Source organism: Carassius auratus, chromosome 4 (assembly GCF_003368295.1).
Source record: "Carassius auratus strain Wakin chromosome 4, ASM336829v1, whole genome shotgun sequence".
NCBI classification, from domain to species: Eukaryota; Metazoa; Chordata; class Actinopteri; order Cypriniformes; family Cyprinidae; genus Carassius; species Carassius auratus.
In genome coordinates this window covers 13,288,882-13,311,513 of record NC_039246.1, presented here as the reverse complement: position 1 = coordinate 13,311,513, position 22,632 = coordinate 13,288,882, and the positions used below count along the sequence as shown (strand labels likewise).

At 36.1% G+C, this 22,632-nt stretch overlaps 2 protein-coding genes across 3 annotated transcripts; one reads left to right on the top strand and one right to left on the bottom strand.

Moving 5' to 3' along the window:
• Window positions 1-1,089: 1,089 nt before the first annotated feature.
• LOC113059260 (UPF0577 protein KIAA1324-like) lies at window positions 1,090-12,792 on the bottom strand. Its single transcript, XM_026227631.1, has 22 exons — window positions 12,561-12,792; window positions 9,956-10,076; window positions 9,529-9,718; window positions 9,293-9,440; window positions 9,108-9,197; window positions 8,682-8,787; window positions 8,396-8,545; window positions 7,841-7,929; window positions 7,572-7,752; window positions 7,342-7,470; window positions 6,141-6,231; window positions 5,955-6,057; window positions 5,411-5,548; window positions 5,070-5,333; window positions 4,811-4,984; window positions 4,500-4,689; window positions 4,020-4,116; window positions 3,830-3,931; window positions 3,390-3,516; window positions 3,132-3,310; window positions 2,883-3,051; window positions 1,090-1,924 (listed from the first exon to the last, which is right to left on the bottom strand). Exons 1-22 carry the CDS (start codon window positions 12,657-12,659, stop codon window positions 1,856-1,858), a joined length of 3,006 nt encoding a protein of 1,001 aa, XP_026083416.1. The 5' UTR covers window positions 12,660-12,792; the 3' UTR covers window positions 1,090-1,855.
• A 1,132-nt stretch (window positions 12,793-13,924) lies between these two features.
• Window positions 13,925-21,491, top strand: dmtf1 (cyclin D binding myb-like transcription factor 1). Of its 2 annotated transcripts, none has more exons than XM_026227607.1 (17): window positions 13,925-14,126; window positions 14,609-14,721; window positions 14,810-14,935; window positions 15,539-15,630; window positions 15,790-15,889; window positions 16,002-16,078; window positions 16,171-16,328; window positions 16,431-16,463; window positions 16,545-16,654; window positions 18,798-19,026; window positions 19,102-19,253; window positions 19,335-19,487; window positions 19,579-19,664; window positions 19,742-19,900; window positions 20,692-20,901; window positions 20,986-21,133; window positions 21,363-21,491. In XM_026227607.1, the coding sequence occupies exons 2-17, from the start codon at window positions 14,616-14,618 to the stop codon at window positions 21,398-21,400; spliced, it is 1,977 nt and encodes a 658-aa protein (XP_026083392.1). In that variant the 5' UTR covers window positions 13,925-14,126; window positions 14,609-14,615; the 3' UTR covers window positions 21,401-21,491. The 2 variants fall into 2 exon arrangements, with proteins under 2 accessions (XP_026083392.1, XP_026083401.1); XM_026227616.1 differs by lacking the exon at window positions 13,925-14,126 and adding an exon at window positions 14,147-14,347.
• The last annotated feature ends 1,141 nt before the right edge of the window (window positions 21,492-22,632 follow it).

The following is a 22,632-nucleotide window of genomic DNA, read 5'->3' as shown; positions in this document are numbered from 1 at the left end:
CATATCTGTCTACTCTCTTTGTTTTCTCGCTCACTGATCTTTTCAAAGTGCATCTGTACTGCTGGGAGGCAAACGAGCTGTCCTACTCCGCCTACCGTCAGGGAAGAGAGGGAGATGAGATCAAAGGATGCAGGATATAGAGGTTAGGAAATAGAGGGGGAGAAAGACCTAATAACGGCCTCTCTTGAAAACAAACAGTATCATGCAATGGCACCTGAATGCGTGCAATGAGAGTTAATTTATAAGCCATAACCTCAGCGAATGGTTTGCCGCACCTGTCATTTTCCTAAAATACATTCCTACTCAGTTTGTGAGTGCTATATGTGTGATTTGATCCATGGATTTAATAGTTGCATCATTACAAAGTATTGAATTATGAGGATAATTTATTACCAAGTGACATATCTGCATTACTGTTTAACAAACGTATTATTTTAAATAAAAAGAAAAAATGTTTTAAATAACTTGTTCTTGCCTGACATGAATATTACAAAATGCCTGCCTCCAAAAGCTAAAATATGCCATATTCATTTTTCAGCATACATTGCAGTTAAGCAGTGGCGAGCTGAATAAAAATAATGATTTTTAGGTAATACATTGTTAAGACATGTTAAATTAATGCATATTAGTGCCCAGTTTTATGTATTTTTATGTTAATATTAGTGAGTGCAAACTTAATTTGTATATTGTCTCGTAGATCTCACACCATGGGATAATTAGATAATTGTTCCCTTTCTTAAATTTCTGGACTTGCTCTCGTACGAGTCATACATTTTTAGGGAACCAAGAAATAATGCAGGCAAGTCACATCTTGTGATTACATATGGTGTTAATACATTATAAGTCGTTCACTTTAAAAAAATGTTCTCAGAAAATTGTTTTAAGTATTACAGACAGAGCATTTAGAACATTCAAACATAACATTCCGATAATGTTTGAAAAAATTTCAAATGGAATGTTCCTTTGAAAAAAAAAAAAGGCTCAAACTGGACATTTTGAAATAATGTTTTTATAATGCGAATTTTAGCAGAGTGTTCTTATGAACTGGTCTGGTGTGTTTTTCTGTATACTTAACACACTTGCTCCGTGTTTAAAGCGCTCTTAAAGTTTATTAAAGCAGAAACAGAATCAGGGAGTAAAACAGAACATATATTTCAACACAACTTTATACAGCTCGAAATACACAACAATACAAAATACAAAGTAGAAAACGGTATTGTCTCTTGTTCTCCTCAGAGGAGAGATGTGGAGAGAGGACGGTTCTCTCTGTAATACATGAAGGAAGGGCCTTTCTTCTCTCTTTTAGATCTGCTGTGTGATGTTTGGCATTGAGCCGAAACTAAAGAAGCTCTGCGTAGAGGTAAGACTCTGTCTCCATCTGTTGGCCAACCACTAGATATAATTGCATGAATGCTAGTGTGAAGAAGCAGGAAAAATATACCTTATATACCCATACCAGCAAACATACAGTTTTTTCAGGCTCATTTTGCAGTAGTGGTCCAATTGTTCACACACACCATGATGCAAATGTGTCTCTGATGCCCCTGTGTCTGTGGGAGATCGTGGTGTATGGTTATAGATTGTGATTTGTTTCAGAAAGCAATGCTTTGCAACCTTTGACACATTTTAGCGGTATATATGTTATACAGTTACTTTATGGGGCAAATTTTATTTTACCTAGAGAGATTTCCTGCTTTTTGACTCACAACACAGAGAGACCCTACAGAGATATGTTCTCAGACATTTGACGGGGGATTGCTGGAAATATTATGAAACCGAAGCAGGAGTGTCAAAACACTGAAAACTCCATGAGTGTTTGTCTCTTTCTCTCCTTCAGTAGCGGGCTCTCCTCCAGTTATCCCCAAACCCATCTCTCTGACTGAGAAGACTTCAGCTGTACTGACTCGCTGTTGTCTCCGTCTGCCTGCAGCCAAGCACAGGTAAATAAAACATTAGATGAAAACAAAAAAACTATACAAAATGTGTTTTAGTTAACCTCAATAAGCGTAAAATATGTTTGTATCATCTCCAAGTTGTTATGGAAGACTTAGAGGCTGTACATTATTTTTGAATATCTTGTTTTTTACTTTCTCTTGATCTCAATTTAGCAAAAGCTGTTTCTGTTTTTAAAAAAGCCATTTCTGCACCATTCACAACCATTCAAAAGTTTGGGGTCTGTAAGATTTTAATGTTTTTGAAAGAAGTTCTGCTTGCCTAGTCTGCATTTATTTGATAAATATAGTAAAAATCATAATATTCTGAAATATGAATACAATTTAAAATAACTGTTTTCTATATAAATATATTTATTCCTGTGACTTTTTTTTTTTTTTTTGCTTTATTGCTCCAGTCTTCATCCTCACATGATCCTTCAGAAATCATTATAATATTTGATTTGGTGCTCAAGATTTGTTTTTTATTTTTTATTATCAATGCTGAACAGTTGTGCTGCTTAATATTCTGGTGGACATGATATCATTTAAGTTCAAAAGTAAATATATTTTTTAACATAAATCTCCTTACTGTGACTTTTGATTAATTTAATATGTCCATTCAATTTATTTAAAATAGAATCCCCAAACTTTTAATTGTGCACTGTATAGTGTACTGTATATACTACTATATAATGGATGAGCGAATTTGCATTCGTTTTAAATAAAAAATATTAACTTATATTTATTATATAATATTAATGTTTGTGGCAGGCTTCTGTTGTGCGACCAGTAATTAATTGATTAATAATAAATCCCACTGGTATCATATGATATCCATGTATGTCCACTAGCTGAATCCATAAGTACATTATTCACTTCAATTAATATAAATTTAACATATTAACAAAATATTTCAGAATGACATCAAGCTCACAACAATGAACTGACCTTGCTTGCGATAGCTTTGAGTTTACCCAGTAACGAAGCAGTATTTGAGTAAACAACATCATCCTCATTCTCCTCCCCCTCTCCCTCTGCTAATGCACAGCTGTCCGCTGCTGGCAACTCACAGTCCTTATTGGCCGACATCACTAGTCTGGAGTATTTATATTCAAGCCTGTACCAAAAAGAAAAGAGGTCAAAAATCAAAAAGCACTTTTTGCATCTCAAGCTGAATTTCCATTGACAGCGTGTTACCTTTTGTTCTTTTTCCAGAAATAACATGTGAGAGAAACCAAGAGGGCGGCCATGAAGGCTCCGCCCCCAATTCCGGCCTTCACCCATAGGTTGACCACATCACAGTGGGCGGAGGTCTTGTTCGGGAGAGGTACTCCTTTGGTGCAAAATTTTGGTTCGTTCCACACATAGAGGGTGTCCTGTTACAAGAAGGATACATGATTAATCAGAACGATGCCAAAGAAATGATACTAGATGCATTTGTGGAAAGAAATGTACCTGCACTCCTCCTTTGCATGCTCCTTCTATCGAATGGTAGTCGGTTTCAGTGCAGAGAGGACAAGCGCTAGAGCTCTCCCAGAGGAAATGAAACTCACAGCCATTACATGTACCTGCTGGGCACTTGCTAAACACACAATAAAGAAGGGTTTTTTTGTGATTAACATTACCATTGTCTTTTCTTCAAGCAATTACATTTTTTTGTAAATGCACATAATCAGTCCGACAATTTTTGTGGAACATTTTCTAGCAGAATGGTTCATTTCAGTGCATTTCGAACCCAACTCAAAATTAACTGGACTGGAAACCTTTGAATGTTATTTGTATTAGCATTTATATTAATAGTGGTGTTTCACTCATGGGTAATATTTCAGCTGTTGGGCTTCGACGACAATCCGTTTGTGAACAAATATAGATAATAAGCATAGAAAAACACACACCTCGGCACAGTGAGCTCGCCTCGTGCACTCTTCTCAGGATTGCAACGCAGAGTCACGACTGTGCTACGGCCGTTCAGACAGGATGCCGTGGGCTGTGGAGAGCTGAGGTGAAAAAAATACTTGTATTATAAATAAAATATCATTGCACACATCAACTACCTATTTGAAACATCTTTCTTTATTTATTTACCGATAGAAGAAGTTGATATCTGGAACTTTCCATGAAGACTCAGGGAAGAGGTCTGAGCTGACAGTGACCCCGTCCAGATTTTTGTGAACCGAAGCTCCTGAGAATGGAAGAATGAAGAAAATGAGACGAGTAAGAAATTAGAACACCTCTGTTCTGAAGGGAGCTAAACACAAAAGTGCCATGTAAAAAAACTTTACTGTAGATTAGAGGTGGGCAAATTTCAGATATATTCTCTGTATTTCAATGCATAAAAAAGATGATTTTTGAAGGATCACGTGACACTGACGACTGGAGTAATGAAGTTACAAATTCAGCTTTGCATCACAGGAATAAATTACATTTTAAAATATATTAACATAGAAAATATATGCAGCCTTGGTGAGCATAAGAGACTTCGTTAAAAAAAAAAACACACAATCTTACTGAACCCAAACTTGTGAATGGCCATGCATGTTAAATACTGTTAAAGAATAAGCTCACCAAGGAAAGTGTCAGCCAGGCTGATGGACTGAGATGACAGTGATGTTCTAAAGCCCCGTCCATCTGCAGGGATGATGGTCGATTGGCACACAAATGTCTTGACGAAATTGTTAAGGTCAGCGGATTCATTTTGCAGGTCCTTACTGGACAGATCCGTAACATTATCAGTGCACACCGCCACCTTCCTCCCCTGAGAAAGAGAACAAAATATGCACTTTGTGATGATCTTAACTAGTAAAAGCTATCAAATTTCAATCAAAGCAATCTATTTTTAGTCGGCTAAAGATAGAGATGTGTGTATGTGAGAGTACCTCAGCCCCACACAGACTGATATTAAACTGGTGGTAGTATTTAGTTCCCTTGGAGGTGAAACTAGGCCCATTCATGATTGACCCCACTGAACTCAAGGCACTCAAGTCGTAGGTCAGCGTTTGGTTTCGATCCATATGCAAGAACGTGCAGTCGTTAAAACACACAGAGTGCTCCTGGACACATAAAACACACATTTTGCATGTTAAACAATGTTAAAAACCAACATAGTCATGCATTACCTCTTTGTTATACTCATACCTTGTTGTTCTTGCTTCCAGGACCACAGGGCTGACAGGCCTCCTGGCCATAAATGTGATGCCCAGAGAGGAAAGTGTTGGGTGGGCATTCCTGGCATTGGTTGGTGTCTTTGTTGATGTAGTGTCCAGCGGGACAGGGGACACAGGAAGAGCCGTCCTGCTGACTCATCATAGCACAGGCGTGGCAACCGGACGCTGAACCATCCATCGCATTAGTCACTGTGATCGAGTAGATCTTTGCAATGTCATTTACATACTGACGCACCTGTGAGAGAAAGACGCAGCGAATGAGAACTTTTCCACATGACATTAAAGGTATTTATTTCTGTTGTAAATACTTACATCAGAGGCTTTGTTGGTGCGCTGGAAAGCCCATGTGTAAGAAACCGAAGCATTTTTGGTCATGGTGTGGGTGTACGCTTGTCTCGGTTTACTTCCTACCCATGATTCCACAACATTTGTGCTCTTCCTGTTTACGTCCTATGGAAACAAATGCATTGATTTAGTAAATAACTTGCAGATTAATTCACTATGATGACTGGACTATTATTCTCAAAATGTTACCACAAAAACATTAGTTATACATCATTAATGATGCATTTTTTCTGAAACGTTTTAGTTGAACATCCGTTTATATTCACATTTTTTAAATGCTACTACTTCAGAGCACATTCATTTCAACATTTCTGTAATGCTTGCAAAATGATAAAATAGTTTCCTTACTGTCTGTATTTTAAACCTGTATTTTAAAAACTGTACATATTGAATGTTCAGAGGACATTCAGAAATAACATTTTTATAACAATAGCAATACTACATACTACATTTTTCTTTGTTGGTGCATACAACTGTTTCACATACTGTTTTGGTTAAATAACTATCTTACTATCATAAAATAGAGTTCGCAGTCTGCGCTGCAGTCGGTCTCGAAGATAAACGTGATTCGGCCAAACTCAGTAGCTGAAGCATCATCCACAGAAGTAGGAAGTCTGAGAGAGATAAAAAAAAAAAACCTTGTAAATGTCCTGTGCACAACCAACATTTTAAGAGTGGAATTATATATCTGACTCACTTGAATCCAGGCACTCGTAAATTTAAGATGAGGTAATCATTATCTGATCCACCCACTCCGACACGAATGTGGTCGCCAGCCACCTCCCAACCTACAGAAACAAATGCATCGGATCATGGACCATTTACTTCATTGGCCTGTGATGCATGCATGCTATTCATATATATATATATATATATATATATATATATATATATATGATTTTTTTATGATTTATATAAAAAAAATCATATTTACTACCTGAAAAATGGTGATGAGACCATGTTCACTCAGTGCAAGTAAATTTCATAAATAATTACAAAAAATCAGCTGCACACTGAACTGAATGAGAAATTTTGAACTATAAATACTAATATAATAATATATTCTAATATTAAATTTATATTACATTAATTATTATGTTAATTATTATGAATATTTATGTTTATTTACACACACACACACACACACACACACACACACACACACACACATATATATATATATATATATATATATATATATATATATATATATATATATATATACATATATAAGGGACTAATATCATTTATTTTAGTTTAAGTTTCAGTAATTTTGTTATGTGCTTTTGTAAAAAAAAAAAAAAATTGATTTTTATTTCTAATTAGCTTCACATTTTAGTTTTAGTAGGTATATGTGTGATTTTGTGCTCCTAAATATGTGCTCTTGTAATTTTTATTACAAAGATAGAAAAATACTTTTTTGTGTTAAAGATGTTTATTTTTATTTAAATTTATGCATTTAGCAGATGCTTTTATCCAAAGCGACTTCAGTTAATTCAGGCTATACATTTTTCCTATCATTTAGCTTTAATAGTTTTAAGGGAAGTCATGGCCTAGTGGTTAGAGAGTTTGACTCCTAACCCAAGGGTTGTGGGTTTGAGTCCGGGCCGGTAATACAATGACTTAGGTGCCCTTGAGCAAGGCACCAAACCCCCAACTGCTCCCCGGGTGCCGCAGCATAAATGGCTGCCCACTGCTCCGGGTGTGTGTTCACTGCTGTGTGTCTGCACTTTGGATGAGTTAAATTAAGAGCACGAATTCTGAGTATGGGTCACCATACTTGGTTGAATATCACGTCACTTTAGTAATCATAGTGTTTCAACTTTTTGAATTAAGTACAGTATTTGAATTAGTAATGTATTTTTTTACTTAAGTTTTTCCATTTCTATTACTCTTACCATTCATTTCATCACATTTGGAGTTGCCCACATTAAAACAAGACGTTTTCATATTCCTTGGCAGGATATTCCACCACTTGTATTCATATCCCAAAGATGGTTCAGTTCCTCCCGGGCATCTTTGACATTCTGTGCCAAAATAAATCTTCTCTGTTAAACACCAGTACCAGTAAACCAACAGTGCTGCATAATACATGAGAATGTATCTATATTAATGTGCTTCTATATACCTGTGGTGCCGTCAGAGTAGGTGCCTTGAGGGCAGGGTAAACAGGTGGAAGAGTTGTGCATGTAAAAGCCCGGATTGCAGGGTGGACAGTCCTCTTTCTCTCCTGAAGGGGGCAGAGTCACAGCACCAGTCACATTCTCCACGCACACCTGAGGCTCCACCCACCTGTACAGCATCTGGGTCTAAAATAATAACACACCAATACAAAAATGAACAAATTGTCCACACATAATTTACAACAAAACACATTCTGCATTATAATTTCCCTACCTTGCCATCACTATCACAGGCCGTGTGGATTTGAAAATAGTCTTTCTCTGAACAAGGAGGTCTTTCTTTACACTGCGACCATCCCTCCTCTAGAACACACACACACACACACACACACACACACACGTGGAGAAACATTAGGGTGACCATATGTCCTCTTTTTCCCAGCCAGGATTTCCTTATTGCTTAATATCCAGATTTTGGCATTGTTTTCCTATTGACATGCTCACTACAGTCCTAGAGTAGTAGAGTCCAATTGGACGATTATGTTCAATGCCTGCTCACTATTGGTCAAACTACTTTTCAGTCATAACCTTCAGTAAGTATGAATACGATAGGAAAACAAAGTAAACCCCAGACATTTTAGGCAATTTAGAAATACCGACCAGGAAAAAATGGATGAATGGTCATACTAGAGACATTATACACACTGAAAAAGTGTTTTAGTTACTGGATTGTATTGCTAAAATTATAACAGCAAGCCATATGTAGATTGTTTGGTACAACAAAGAATGTAAGAAATCATCTGAATGATTGATTTTTGTGTGTTCGTACGGGAGTACTGTGTTTTGGAGCATGGTGTACATGAACTGGCTCCCTTTCCAGAGTAAGTGTTCCTGGGGCAAAGGTCACATGAGGAAGAGCCTGGGGTTTTACTGAAGGTGCCTGGCCTGCATGGAAAACACTCTGAGGTGTATGCCACACCTGCACACAAAACGTGTATAAAGAAAGAAACAGAACGTATATCATATGACCATAAAATATCCCAACAAATAAAATATCCCAACAAAAGAAGGGTGTGAGACACAAAAGCAAACATGATTTCAGCAAAATCCCACACCTTCGATCTGGATGTTTTTCAAAAGGACCGGCTTCACTGGTTTCCCACCCAAGAGCATTCCTGTGGTTCTCCAGTATAGAATATTAGTTCCTGACTTCAGGTTTACCTGTGACATACAACAACAACAAAAAAATGGGTTTATGAAACACAATACTGCAAAATCCTTAAAGGGACAGTTCACCCAAAAATGTATTTTCTGTGACCATTTTCTTACTCGCATTTTGTTCCAAACCTTTCTCTGGAACACAGAAGTAGATATTTGGTAACTAAACAGTTTGGGTTTCAACATTCTTCAAAATATCTTCTATGGTGTTCAGCAGAAGAAAAAAGTCATACAGGGTTGGAACAACATGAGGGTGAGTAAATGATCATTGAAATGTCAATTTTGGGTGAACTGTCCCTTTAAATATGAACAAACTCACTAACCGTATGGGTTCCCCACTCTCCGTTAGAGGTGAGTTTGATCCATTTCTCACTCCCTGTCTGGTCCATCTCCTGACATTGGTCATTCTGAATCTGCATCAGAAATAAAACGTTATTTTTAGAGATATATTTTCACTTCAACACATTTGTAGAAAAAAAACAACCAAGTTGTATAGAGTAAAACACACAAAGAACTCGAAGAAGACGTTGCTGTCGAGATACTGATAGTCAAAAGAGACGGATCCCTGCTTCATGAGATGCACTGCATACACAAGTGACACTGTGCAGTCGTCACGGTTGGATTCCAAGTGAGTTCCCTGAGGTGTCCATGAAGAACTGCAATTAAACAACACCGGTAGATCCAGATCTGTAAAAGCTTATAGAATATATGGATATATATATCAGTATGTAACTCGGCACTGACTTGTTGCAGGTCATTGATTCGTCTCCCGAACCTCCCGAGTCCATGTATGTGGCCAAACTGCTGAATCCCGCAGGAATGGAGTCCCACTGGTCAAAACGCACACCGCTGCCCAGCGAATAAGAGCCAGCCGCACATGATGTGCACTGCTGGGATGACATCTCTAAAAACTCCCCAGCTTCACAAGAAAAAGCTGCACAACAAGTAAGCACGGACTCAATAGTGACACAATACAAAGACCTTAAGATGTTTTTGGACACTCTTAAATTGAATAAATGTCATTGCTTTTGATATCAAATTATAAAACGAAGGAAATGTTTCTGTAGTGTGTTTGAGCCAGTGATCTTTAAATTAAATGTCATATGGTTTGATATTTTAAGTAATGCAGTGCATGTCCATTAAGAGTGTGTATCTGTGGTTGTTTTCTTACTGCAGTCTGTGCCTCTGACAGGCTCTGGAAGGCCTGAGCAGCTTCCCTGGCTGTGAGGAATGGCAACTCTCCATCTGGAGCCTGTGCTGTCACACTCGGTGTACTCGAAGTAGTAGTCTGTCTGAAACACACATGCAGATATCAACATATTCAAACATTTACATCAAACACAAGTTATGGTCATTAAAAGTGACCATTTTTCATAATCCACCAGGAAAAAAGATATTAGTACCGGTAGTTAGAATATAAATGTAATATTTAAGCATATAATATTATACAATATAATATTTATGTATGTATGTATATATATATATACATATATATTTGTTAAATTTTTTATGTATAGTAATCTGTCCATAACATATTAATATTCACACTGACATATTCAGACATTTACATCAACCACAAATTACGGTCATTAAAAGTGACCATTTCATAAACCAGTAAGGATAAAGAGTTTAATATTTAGCATATTTTAATGCAGTGGCTTTTTTTTCCCTTTTTATTTGGTCATGTTTTCTGCTCTAACCACTGGAACAGCTTATCCCAAAGTTTACATCAACACAGCTACCATTATGTGTTAAATGTTTTTTAATTTAATTAAATAAAAAAAATATGTATACATGTGCAAAAAATAAATAAATAACAAAAAGAAAGAAAGAAAGAAACTCATGGACAAAATTTATTTTAACATGCATAAAAAAGTTTTTTTTGCCTTAAATAAATAAATAAACTAATATATATATTTTATAATATTATATAAGGTTTTTAGCAACAAAATAAAATTGCCCATGAAGCATCTTTACAGAAAGTGCCCTTTGAAAAAATATTGTCATGTAACATAATTTGTTCCTTTTTTTTTTTTTTTTTTTTTTGATTGAGCAAACAAACTCACCCCTACCTGATATTTTACTGTTTCTAAAACTCTCAGGCACATGTAACAAATAGTTAGGTTTCATTTGTGTGTACAATAGGGGGTGGGGATGGTCTGACTATCTGCCTTTTGTCCCCGGACAGTCTCCAGGGCAACGGCCAGGAGCCGTGTGACTGTTGTCATGATGATCACTCATTGCTTTTGGTTGTGGATGGTAATGAATGAAGAGTCTGATATACTCTGATAACAACCTGAAATAAGGAGGCCACTAAATACTTCCTGTGTGTTTGTGTGTGTGTGTGTGTGTCTTTGTTGACAGATCTGTTATGCAAATCAGTGTGTGTCCAATGCTCTAAAATTCAGCAATTGTTCTCTGCTCCTTTAGGGGCCTGCTACACACAAACGGCAAATTGACCGCATACACACACACACACAAACACACGTATTAAATTACATATACCACCATAATACAGTGTAATGAAGTTGTTGTCTTCAGGAAGATGATAAATACATCCCACTGGAGGTTCCTGTCACCTGGTAATGCTTGATTACATTTACAGCACACACATTATCACTAATGGTGTACCTGCACCTGCCACTATTACCCAGCATCCCCCACAAATACTCTTAAAGGAGCAGTTCACCCTACAATAAAGATTATGTCATCATTACTCACCCCGTGTTGTTTCAAAACGGAATTTTATATATAAAACAGAATGTTTTTCTATGCAGTTACAGCAAAAGGGACCCTGGACCACAAAACCACTCATAAGTACGGATGTATTTGTAGCAATAGACAACAATACATTGTATGGGTAAAAATTATTGATTTTTCTTTTATGCCTAAAATCATTAGGGTATTAAGGAAATGACATGTTCCATTAATAAATTTTGTACATTTCTTACCGTAAATATATCAAAACTTATTTTTTGAGTAGTAATATGCAGTGCTAAGAACTTAATTTGGACAATATTTTGATTTTTTGCTCCCTCATATTCCAGATTTTCAAATAGTTGTATCTCAGCCAAATATTGTCCTATCCTAAACCACATACATCAATGGAAAGATGATTTATTATTCAGATTTTAGATTATATATGAATATCTTTAAAAAAATCGACCCTTACGACTGGTTTTGTGGTCCAGGGTCCCAAAGGTATTGTAACTGAGGCTGTCATTCTGCCCAGCATCCATCTGTTCATTTTTGGGTGAAGTGGCCCTTTAATAAACGCGTCTTTGTATGCAAATATGGATGAGGCAAGAACACGACAGTCTTTTCAAATTAAATGAAGGGTGGAGACCCATTTGCGTTGTATGAATATGTTTAAAGTTCATATGAATCCATTTCACAAGCTCTTTATCGCGAAAGCAGCGCATAACACACAATAATCGAGCTGTCATCTGATTGGCCAGCTGAGCGCCGCGTCATCATATCATAGGATCCTCGTCCGTAACCATTTTAATGTCAATAACAATATGTTCTTTTTGCCTTTTCGTCACGGATTTTGTCCATACATAACTATTATGCTTTTGTCTTAAAAAAAGAAAAATACGTAATAACGATAATCCGCATTAAAGGTTTTTTAGAAGCTCTCAATGATGCGAATAACATTTTAGTATTAATTTTAAATAGGTGTATGCAGAAACAAAATATGCCTATGTCGTGCCTGGTTTAAACTGTCATTATTTTCAAAATGTATGTATTTTACAAAAAGGTGACATGTCATTTACCTCTTTACACAGTGGCAGGTTGTCTGACGCTCGTGCGCAGAGGAAGAGGGTTACAAAGCGCACAAAATAACCGGATGTCCAAAGCGCCCTCTTCTCCATCGCATAAGGCTGGAATTAAAGGAAAGAAAGAGATGCCGAGGATCCGAATAAAGCTAACGAGGTTTCGCGATGCCTATGCATAAACTACAGACTGAAATGCTCTTCTCAACGATAAGCTCCTGATGTAGTCGAGCTCGCGAGTCTCTGATTGACAGCGCGCGTCTGACGTCACGCCTGTCTAGTCTCCAGTCACTTCACATGGCATCTTTTATTTAGGCCAAGTTAACTGCTTTTGTATACTCAGCTAAATTTAAGATTCACTGATGATCAAGTTCCAAAAATAAATCACATATAAACTAATAAACAAACACTATTTAGTAGAACACTCGATGTTCTTTTATTAAAGTGATCCTTATTAAGAAAGTCACGCTGGGAGAGCATGACAGACAGAGAGAGAGAGAGAGAGACAGACAATAGGCAATAAATAATTCAGTAACATTACACCATTACATACTCTATTTATTCGTCAGGATGAAAAGAAAACAAGGTGAAAACATGAAACAACAATGAAAATGAGAGGAAATGCATTGCATACACATCTGCAAAATATGTGTCACAAGCGTGATTATACTCCTTCCAGGTCTGGAATATGTGTTTTTTTTTTTTTTTTTTACTTTCTATAGGGCTGTAAAAATAACTTTTCGTTGTTTCAACCACACACCTATCTATCTATCTATCTATCTATCTATCTATCTATCTATCTATCTATCTATCTATCTATCTATCTATCTATCCATCTAGTCTTTTGGCGTGTGCATTATTGTAAATATCTTATTATCTTAATAATATTCAACTTTAAAATGTAGTATTTTAATGTCTAAATCAGGTTTTATAAATCAAAAGAAATGGTTCTGACAACTTTACATGGCAAACGATCAAACAAGCATGGTTTAGGCGTTGTCCCTATAAAGAAATGCCAAGGTAGGCCTACACTTAAATAAGCAATTTTATTATTATTATTATTATTATTATTATTATTATTATTATTATTTAGCATTTTGTTAACATTAATACAACCGTAAGATTTCACAGATTGAGACATTCTTGTTAATTATACTCTAACAGAGAAGCGAAACAAAACGGCATACAAGAAATGAATCAAAGTAAAATAAAAGAAAATAGAACAAAATACAATTTTCTCCATATTCAACAGCAGATGGCGCTGAGACTGTTATTAATCTGAAAGAGTGTTGATCAATATATTAAAATGTATTTACCACAGATTAAAACCTTACTCTACTAACGTCCAAACATAAGGTGACAACCTACATTAAATGTGCACTTTTAAAACACAAACGAGCATTCAGTCAAAAAAATTCAAACAGCTTTCAGAAGCGGAAGTCACCGGCGGGCTTCTGTAGACGCTTCCGCTCTGCATGAGAAGAGGCAGAAAAAAAAAGCGTATCCTCCATCCTGGTATTTGCCTTCATCCTGGTCACTGCGAAGTCCCCGTACCCAAAACAGGAAGTAAGTACCAAAACCAAAGCTAAATTTCACTTTCGCTCAACTCCTTGCGCTGCACTTGTATCTTTCTCTTCTTTGAATGAAAAATAACGCAGCGACATCGAATAAATATCGTCGAGTCCTCACGGCTTCATGCTGCACATAAACATGGCGTCTCATTATTCCTCATCTGCTTTTATTAAAGGACCAAACAGGACATTTACAAGAAGCCGATAATCAGAATGGTGCATAGAATTATTCTCCAAACTGATGATTCACCTTTCTTCATAAAAAAATGTTTTCACATACAAATGTGTGTTTTTAAAAAGTTTGCGTTGGTTTAAATACCTATACAGAAATATATACAGCAGATTTTTTTGCAAGCAAACTGTCTGAAATTGTATATTGGTATATTGGTATCCATTATAATGCATATAAAGTGTTTAGGTTTATCTTTAGCACATTAAAAATGAGTGTAAAGTCTGACTGTGTGTATGGACCTATAGGCTGAGCATGAACACAGGAGATGTCCCGGCTACTGTGACCCTAGAATCCGTCAATTCTGTCACATTCACCCAGGACACTGATGGGAACATCATTCTGCACTGTCCTCAAAATGGTGAGACACACAACCTCATGATGTTGTGCTATATTATACTGTTTTTATTTTTATATATATAATGTGCTTGTGTGGTTTGGACATGTAGATGGGGAGGATCTGGGTTCAGACGGGACCGCCGAACCTGTTCACAAACGACTGCGGTTGTCCAATGAAGACGGAGAAGACCCCCAGGACTCTACCTCGACGGAGTATTCTGTTGTCACTCTGCCAAGTGAGTATAAACACACATGTACATGTTTGTACTCCGCTTATATCTTTAAGTGAATTTCATACCAAACGATAATGCAAATATTCAGAACTCAGAAAGAGCTTTATTACCAAGTATGTTTACACACACACAAGGAATTTGAGCTTCTAGTGCAGAAGAAAGTACAGACATACTAAAACATAGTGCAAACAAACATGAGAATGCAGAAATACATAGGAATTACACAGAATAGATGGAATATGACGGAAAAACAGAAAATTAAATAATGCACTATATACAGAAGTAGAAAAAAACATAATTGTTTAAATCAATGTACTGATATGTTATATACAAATACTGATGTTTATAATATATATATATATATATATATAAACCAATTCCTTAATATTTTTATGAAATCAATTACCTTTAAAATTCTATATAATAAAAAAATACATAAATGTATTTATTTGTAATATTTTCACATATAATTTTAAAAAGTTAAAAATATTAAATAAATTGAATAAATACGAAAAAAACTTGCATGCATCACTTGCACTTAATGATGATATCATGCATTAAACTGTAAAGAGAGGTGTTATATTAACTGGTTTGTGCTGATTTTAGTTACAGAAGGTGATGAAAGTTTCGAGGTGACAATGACTGCTACGGAGATGAGAGATGGGGAGCTGGAATCAGACGACCTTTCTGAGACAACAGTAGAAACATAATTTGTTTATTAGTGCTCTACAGCTTGGTTATCAGCATTAATGGCTGGCTTTGCATGGATTTAAGACTTCATTTAGTGTGTTATTTATTTATTTATTTATGATTAGGTAGATATAAATCTCAAATATCAAAATGTTGCTTGTCAACAGGATAAGGATTCTTCTGTCCAAAAAAAAGGTAAAGACGTATCAGCTGTCAGTCAAGCCTGGTTCACCACGAAAGAGGATAAAGACACACTGGTTAATAAAGGTAAAACACATTTCTTCTTGATACAGGTCTGTGTTGTCATGCAAACCCATCTTAAGAAATATAGGACCTGATATCAGTACACACAGTCTCATTATCTGTTATATATCCTTAGGTCACAAATGGAAACAGGGTATGTGGTCAAAAGAGGAGATTGATCTCCTGATGAGCAACATAGAGCATTATTTAAAGGTGAGCATGCATTATAGATGCATCACATATGCTGGAGGTGTCATCTTTGAGTTGCTCCCTCACTATTCTTCTGTCTGTGCATCTGGACTCAGAACCGAGGGATTCGGGACCCTGCGGAGATCATCTTTGAGATGTCGAAAGAGGAGCGAAAGGATTTTTACCGCAGTATAGCGTGTGGTTTGAACAGACCGCTGTTCGCTGTATACAGACGCGTACTACGAATGTACGATAACCGAAACCACGTAGGCAAGTAAGTTGCTTTTATTTACCTTTTAAACAGATTCACAGATTCAAACTTATCAATTATAAATGACTGGTGTAATATTGAACATGTTCTCTTCTTGTCTTTTAGATACACTGATGAGGAGATCAATAAATTGAAAGAGTAAGTTGAGCCATGAATCTTGGATGTCATGAAGTGTGAGCTGAATGTGTGATCCGCATTCTCAGATTTGTGTGTTTTTAGGCTAAGGGAGAAACATGGGAATGACTGGGCTACCATTGGGGCGGCACTTGGGCGCAGTGCATCGTCTGTGAAGGACCGCTGCCGTCTCATGAAGGACACCTGCAACACAGGTCAGCTTTTCCAAATTTTCATTGTAGTGTCCCATCAAGGAGGTAGATTATAGCATATACACACACACATACATATATATATATATATATATATATATATATATATGTATATATATGTATGTTTATTTTTGTTATATTAAACAAAATAAATATTCTTATGAAAATGTTATAAAATATGCATTTTACATAAACCTAATAATTTAAAATAATATAATAGTATAATATTTAAATATTAATGACAGATTTATTACCTATTAAAATATAGTAAATTTTCTTTATATCATTATACATTTTATATTTCATAGATTAAATTGTGTATCTTTTATTTAACCTATTAACCTGTTAACTGTCACTCACGTTTTTGAAGATAGACATGAATGTGCATGATACAAACCTAAATTTTTATAATTCATGACTGAAAACATTTTGTAACATGATTTTGATGTACCATTTACATGGTAATGCAATGTCTGATTTTAAAATGGGTTTTGAAAGATGAATTTTGAGATTTTATGTTTTCAAGTGATATATAACTTCTGATGATTTCTAAAATGTGATAGAGAAAAAGGCAACGAGGAAGTCTTTTTTTTAAACAAAGGTCAAAGCTCCTTTTGTAATGTAGATTTCTGAGGGCGCACTCTTGTCATAAATTCACCTATTACTTTTCCTACATAATTTTTAACAAAAAATATTGGTAAAATATATATTTGGGAGTCTTAGACCTTTCCAACGATATATAGTTTGTCAAGATTAGATTAGATTAGATTGTAATATAGTATAGTCAATGTAGGCGTCCCGTATACAGGACGGGGTGACATTTAACAGGTTAATCAGTCCCTATAGAAAAACGCAATTATGCGATCGTGTGATTTAATGCATAATCAGCCAAGGGCCGCATATTTATGCGGGGATCGCATTTTTTCAAATACGCCGCACTTTCGCCGCATAAAATCCTGATTACAGGAAGCAAAATATGCGGAGGTAGCATGATTTCATAATACTTATAATTTTCGTTGCAAAAAAGTCACATATATCTTAGCAGAAAGTTGAAAAATGTTGCGTTTACTTCACACAAGTAAATCGCCATTATTTCCCAATGGGAACCTTATGAAGTGACGTAATTGCGCGACGTGAACATCATCTGTGAAGCCCGCGGTGAAACCAGGGTGAAGGACGCAAATCATTCTCATCTGCCAACAAAAATAAGCACAAAAGACCGCGCGAAGCAGGTGTGTTGCATGACAGTGGGGGCAAATTATTTTGAGAGAGGGATGAGGATGAGGATGGCGAATGATAGGCCAGTGTTAAAGGCTACGCAGTTAGCTTTCATTTTCACAATGGACTGTTGTAGTTTCATTCAGAAGTTGATGCACCTCTACAGTTGTAAGATTGTACTTTTATGTTACAGAATAGTACCAAAACCTTACAGTTGTAAGTATATTAGTAGTATGTAAAATAGTTTACGTTGCAGTAAGAGATTGCACTTTGCAATTCCTGTAAAACAGCATTTGTATATTTGTGAGTATATTTTATTTGTATTCATTTTTACAGAAGTTGTTGAATATTCCTTTTGTAAAGCTAGAGAACTTGTTTGACTCAATGTTTTGTAAGTTTGAGCCATGTGTTAATTAAGGTCTGAAATAAAACAGAATGAGAACTTAAATATTCTGTGATTTAGTATGCTTGCTTATCATAGGAAGTCATAAGAAATGACTCATTACAGTAAGGTAGTAGCCTAGTGAGAACAGGGTGTTGGGGGGGGGGGGGGGGGTCACCTTTTTTTCTCTTTTTCATCAAACCGCAGTTTTTGCAAGTTCCCGCAATTTCATCGCATAAGATTGCAAAAATATCCCGCATATTCCATCGCTTTTTTTAAGAAAACCTGCCGCAAAATCAAGGATTTTTGCCCGCAACAATCACAAAAAAAATCCACGTTTTTCTGGAGGGACTGATTAATTCATAAAAAAAGATATATTTTTATAATACTTTTTTATTAATGAAAATTAAAATGACAAATAAAATATTACATAAAACAATTAAATTCTTATAAATTATATAACGATACCGTATTATTATGTGGTTTATTTTTATTATGCTTTATTTATTTATTTGCGTGACATCATCGTAAACGCTCATGCTTTAGGAAAATGGACGGAGGAAGAGGAGAGAAGGTTGGCAGAGGTGGTCCACGAGTTGACGGGCACAGAGGCGGGTGACGTTGTAACTCAGGGAGTCTCTTGGGCATCGGTGGCAGAACTAGTCGGCACTCGCTCTGAGAAACAGTGCCGCTCCAAATGGCTCAACTACCTTAACTGGAAACAGAGCGGTGGCACGGAGTGGACCAAAGAAGATGACATCAACCTGGTTCGCAGGTAGTTCACAGCACAATTCACAATACCTATTCACAAACTAATTATGACTCGTTAATCATAATTATGCATGAGCAGGATGGCTGAACTGGGTGTGGATGATGAGAATGAAATTAATTGGGACATTCTGGCCGGTGGGTGGAGCAGTGTTCGTTCGCCTCAGTGGCTCCGCAGCAAATGGTGGACCATCAAAAGACAAGTGTCCAATCACAAGGAACTTCCCTTCTCTGGTGAGATATAGTCTTTATAGTTCAGCATGTCTGTTCTAATGTGAGTTCAGACACTGAAGCAGTGTTTTCTGTGGTGTGTAGTCTTGCTGAAAGGACTGCAGGATGTTGTGGAGGCACCGCCGTCTGCGATGAACAAGGTTGTGGTGGTTGGTTCTCGATCTGCTAGTGCTTCGCCCAGCCCCGTCACCGCACTGCAGATCCCGGTCCAGATTCCAGTGCAGATCACACATGTCTGTGAGTCCGCTTAACCTGCTGCAGTGAGTTTTTGTGGTTATAACAGTTCAGTGGCATTGTAGACTCAATGCACCATTTTCTCTCTCCACAGCTTCTTCAGACGGTGCAAGCGGTGCCTCAGACAGTGAAACCATCACACTGAACTCCGGGGCTTTACAGACCTTTGAATTACTGCCTGTGAGTACCTCAGATTTTTCAAAACTATAAGATATATAAGCAGTGTTTATAAATCATGCGTGTAATTTCCTCCCTAGTCATTTCACCTGCAGCCCACTGGCACCCCTGGAACGTATTTCCTCCAAACAGGAACCAATCAGAGCCTCCCACTAACACTCTCAGCCAATCCCACGGTCACACTCACAGCTGCTGCTTCGCCGTCTTCACCAGACCAGATTATTTTACACAGCCTCACCGTAAGTCTTTTGTGTGCACAAGGGTTATAGTTAACTCAAATTATTAAAAACCATATTTTTTTACTTGAAATTAAATAACATAAAAAAATATATATTTGCTAAGGCAACTATTTTACTTTAACATTGTCTATTTATTTTGCTATTGAAGAACTAAAATCACCAAAACTAAAACTGAGATAAAAAATAATTAAAGACTAAGCAGACGTTTAAAAATTTGTTACAAATGACAAAAACACACGTCAAAATAAAAAAAAATGAAACTTAAAAGTAAAAAAAAAAGAAGAAAAAAAAAAGTTTTATATTATACAACAATATAAAACAATTATAATAGTATATTGCTGATACTAAAATAAATATTTTGCACACATATATCCATTATGCATTTTTGAAAAAAACGAATAAAAATGAAAAAAACAACAACTCAAAACACAGAATTTGTAATTATTTTCCGTTTTAATTATTTTATTAAAAGTACAATTTAAAAAAAATAAATAAATATGAATAAAAACTACAATAGTATGTTATTGATATTTTATATATTGATAATATATATATAAAAATTTATTTTTGGGGAATAAAACGAATAAAAATGACAAAAAAACAATATAACATGAGAATGTGACTTAATAATGAGAATTATTTTAAGTTTTAATTTTAAGTACTTTATTAAAAAGAAAAAATCAGAATATTAATACTATGTTAATGATTCTAAAATATTTACCAAAAATAATGTGAAGTCGCAAAGCCTGTAATTCTCTCTGTCTTCCGCCCTCTTTCACCGTCTGCATTAGACCGACAATGAGAATGTGACGGTCCAGATGTCCCACCCTGGCATCATCATCCAAACGGTGACCTCAGAGGACCTCTCGGATCCACTCGGCCAATCAGAGCTGGAGGGAGAGCAGGAGCTTGAGAAGGAAGAGCCTTCGGAAAACCAAAACAACTTTGTAGAAGAGGAGCAGAGTGAAGAGAGATCGAAAGATTTACAAGAAGAAGAAAAGGTTTCATTTTCTGAATTCATTACAAAAACGAAAAGTGTTCTCATGCCACCTTCCTGCTCATGAAATTCTCCTGTCTTTGTTTAGACTCTGGACTCTCCTAAAGTTGGGGAAACTGTAGAGAGTTCTGCGATGGGTGAAGGAGCCGTGCTCATAGTTCCATCTCCAAGCAGCTTTATTCCTACTAATGAAGGCATGAGCACAGATTCTGTCCTTCCACTTGGAACGCTCACAGGTAATGAACAGAGCTGGTATAACACTTTACTGTATTCTAATTACTTTTCCTGGTAGTGCAGTAATGCAATCCATTACATTTTAAATATTTGTAATTTGATTACAGTCACTAATGTCAATAAAATTGTTACTTAAGTTGCAGTGTTAAAAAATGTTTCGCGTGTTAGTATGTTAGATTGCAAGCTAAAACAGGTAGTGTTAGCTTTCTAACCATTGGTTTTTCCATACAGATCCCATTCTGCAGAACCAGGAAGAGGGATCAGACTGAACCACAAGTCACAAAAACTCTGACTTTAGAGGATGCATTCCTTTATATAAGGACAAATGCAGCATGCAGGATCATCCAAACATCATCAAAAGAAACGTGCGTGCATCAAAACACTTCAGTATTTATTTATCATCCTGAGCCTCATCTGTGTCTCAGTGCAGTTAAAAACATGAAATACTCTGAAACTACACTTTTTTTGAGGTGTATTTAAAATGATATAATACGTTTATTATTTTAAAGTTTTTGTGTGTGTGTGTGTGTGTGTGTGTTTCTGTGTATATCTAGATTTGACTAGTTTTTGTAGCTTACTTTCCTGCTTAAAATTAAAACTTGATATAAAGCTACGTGAAGCTGCACTGTTCTGATATATTAATTAAAGAGGTTGTACAGGAATGTTTGCATCATTCCAAATGTTCGCTAGGCTAGATGGCCATCATTTCTCAAATGGTTTAATTATTCACCTTCTCTATAAGTTAGTGCCTATGTGTTTATTTATTTAATAAACAAAATTTTGCCACCACTTATATGTCATTACTGTTGTCCCATTGAAATGATCTGTTCTCATTAATAAAATGAACTGAACTAATGCAGTTTAGAGATTAAGGAACAGGGAAGAGGAAATAAATGTTATTGGTTAAATTTCAGTAATCTTAAATTATGAAGATCTGACTTCTCCCCAATGAAGGTACCTCAAAGGGTTTATTGAGCTAAAACAACTAACGTTTTTTTTGGAGGAGAAATGTCTCATTTCTGCACATAATACCTAACAAAATTGCAAAAATGTTTATTATTGAGGCTGCTTCTGAAAATACAATGATACATGACAAAACTCCGTTATCTCACCAGCACAAAGTGTTGGGACAGAGTGCAGGGGATAAAACTCGACGTTCTGTGGTGGACAGTTTGCTTGCCGAATGTGACATCTTATGTTTGCAAGAGACTTTTATTGCTAAACAAGATTTAGAGAAACTGAACACTCTAAATGAAAACTTTCTTGGAGTGGAGGAGTCAACGACTGATCTTAGCAAGGCTATAGTCAGAGGCAGAATCCCAGGTGGGGTGGCTGTGCTCTGGGATAAAAAGCTTGATGCTGTGATAAAACCGATCAGGCTTGATGTTGACTGGTGTATTGGTATACAATATACTTATAAATGTAATAATTTTGTTATTTTAAATGTTTATACTCCATATGAGTCTAGTGAGAATGAGGTTGAATATTTAAATAGACTGGC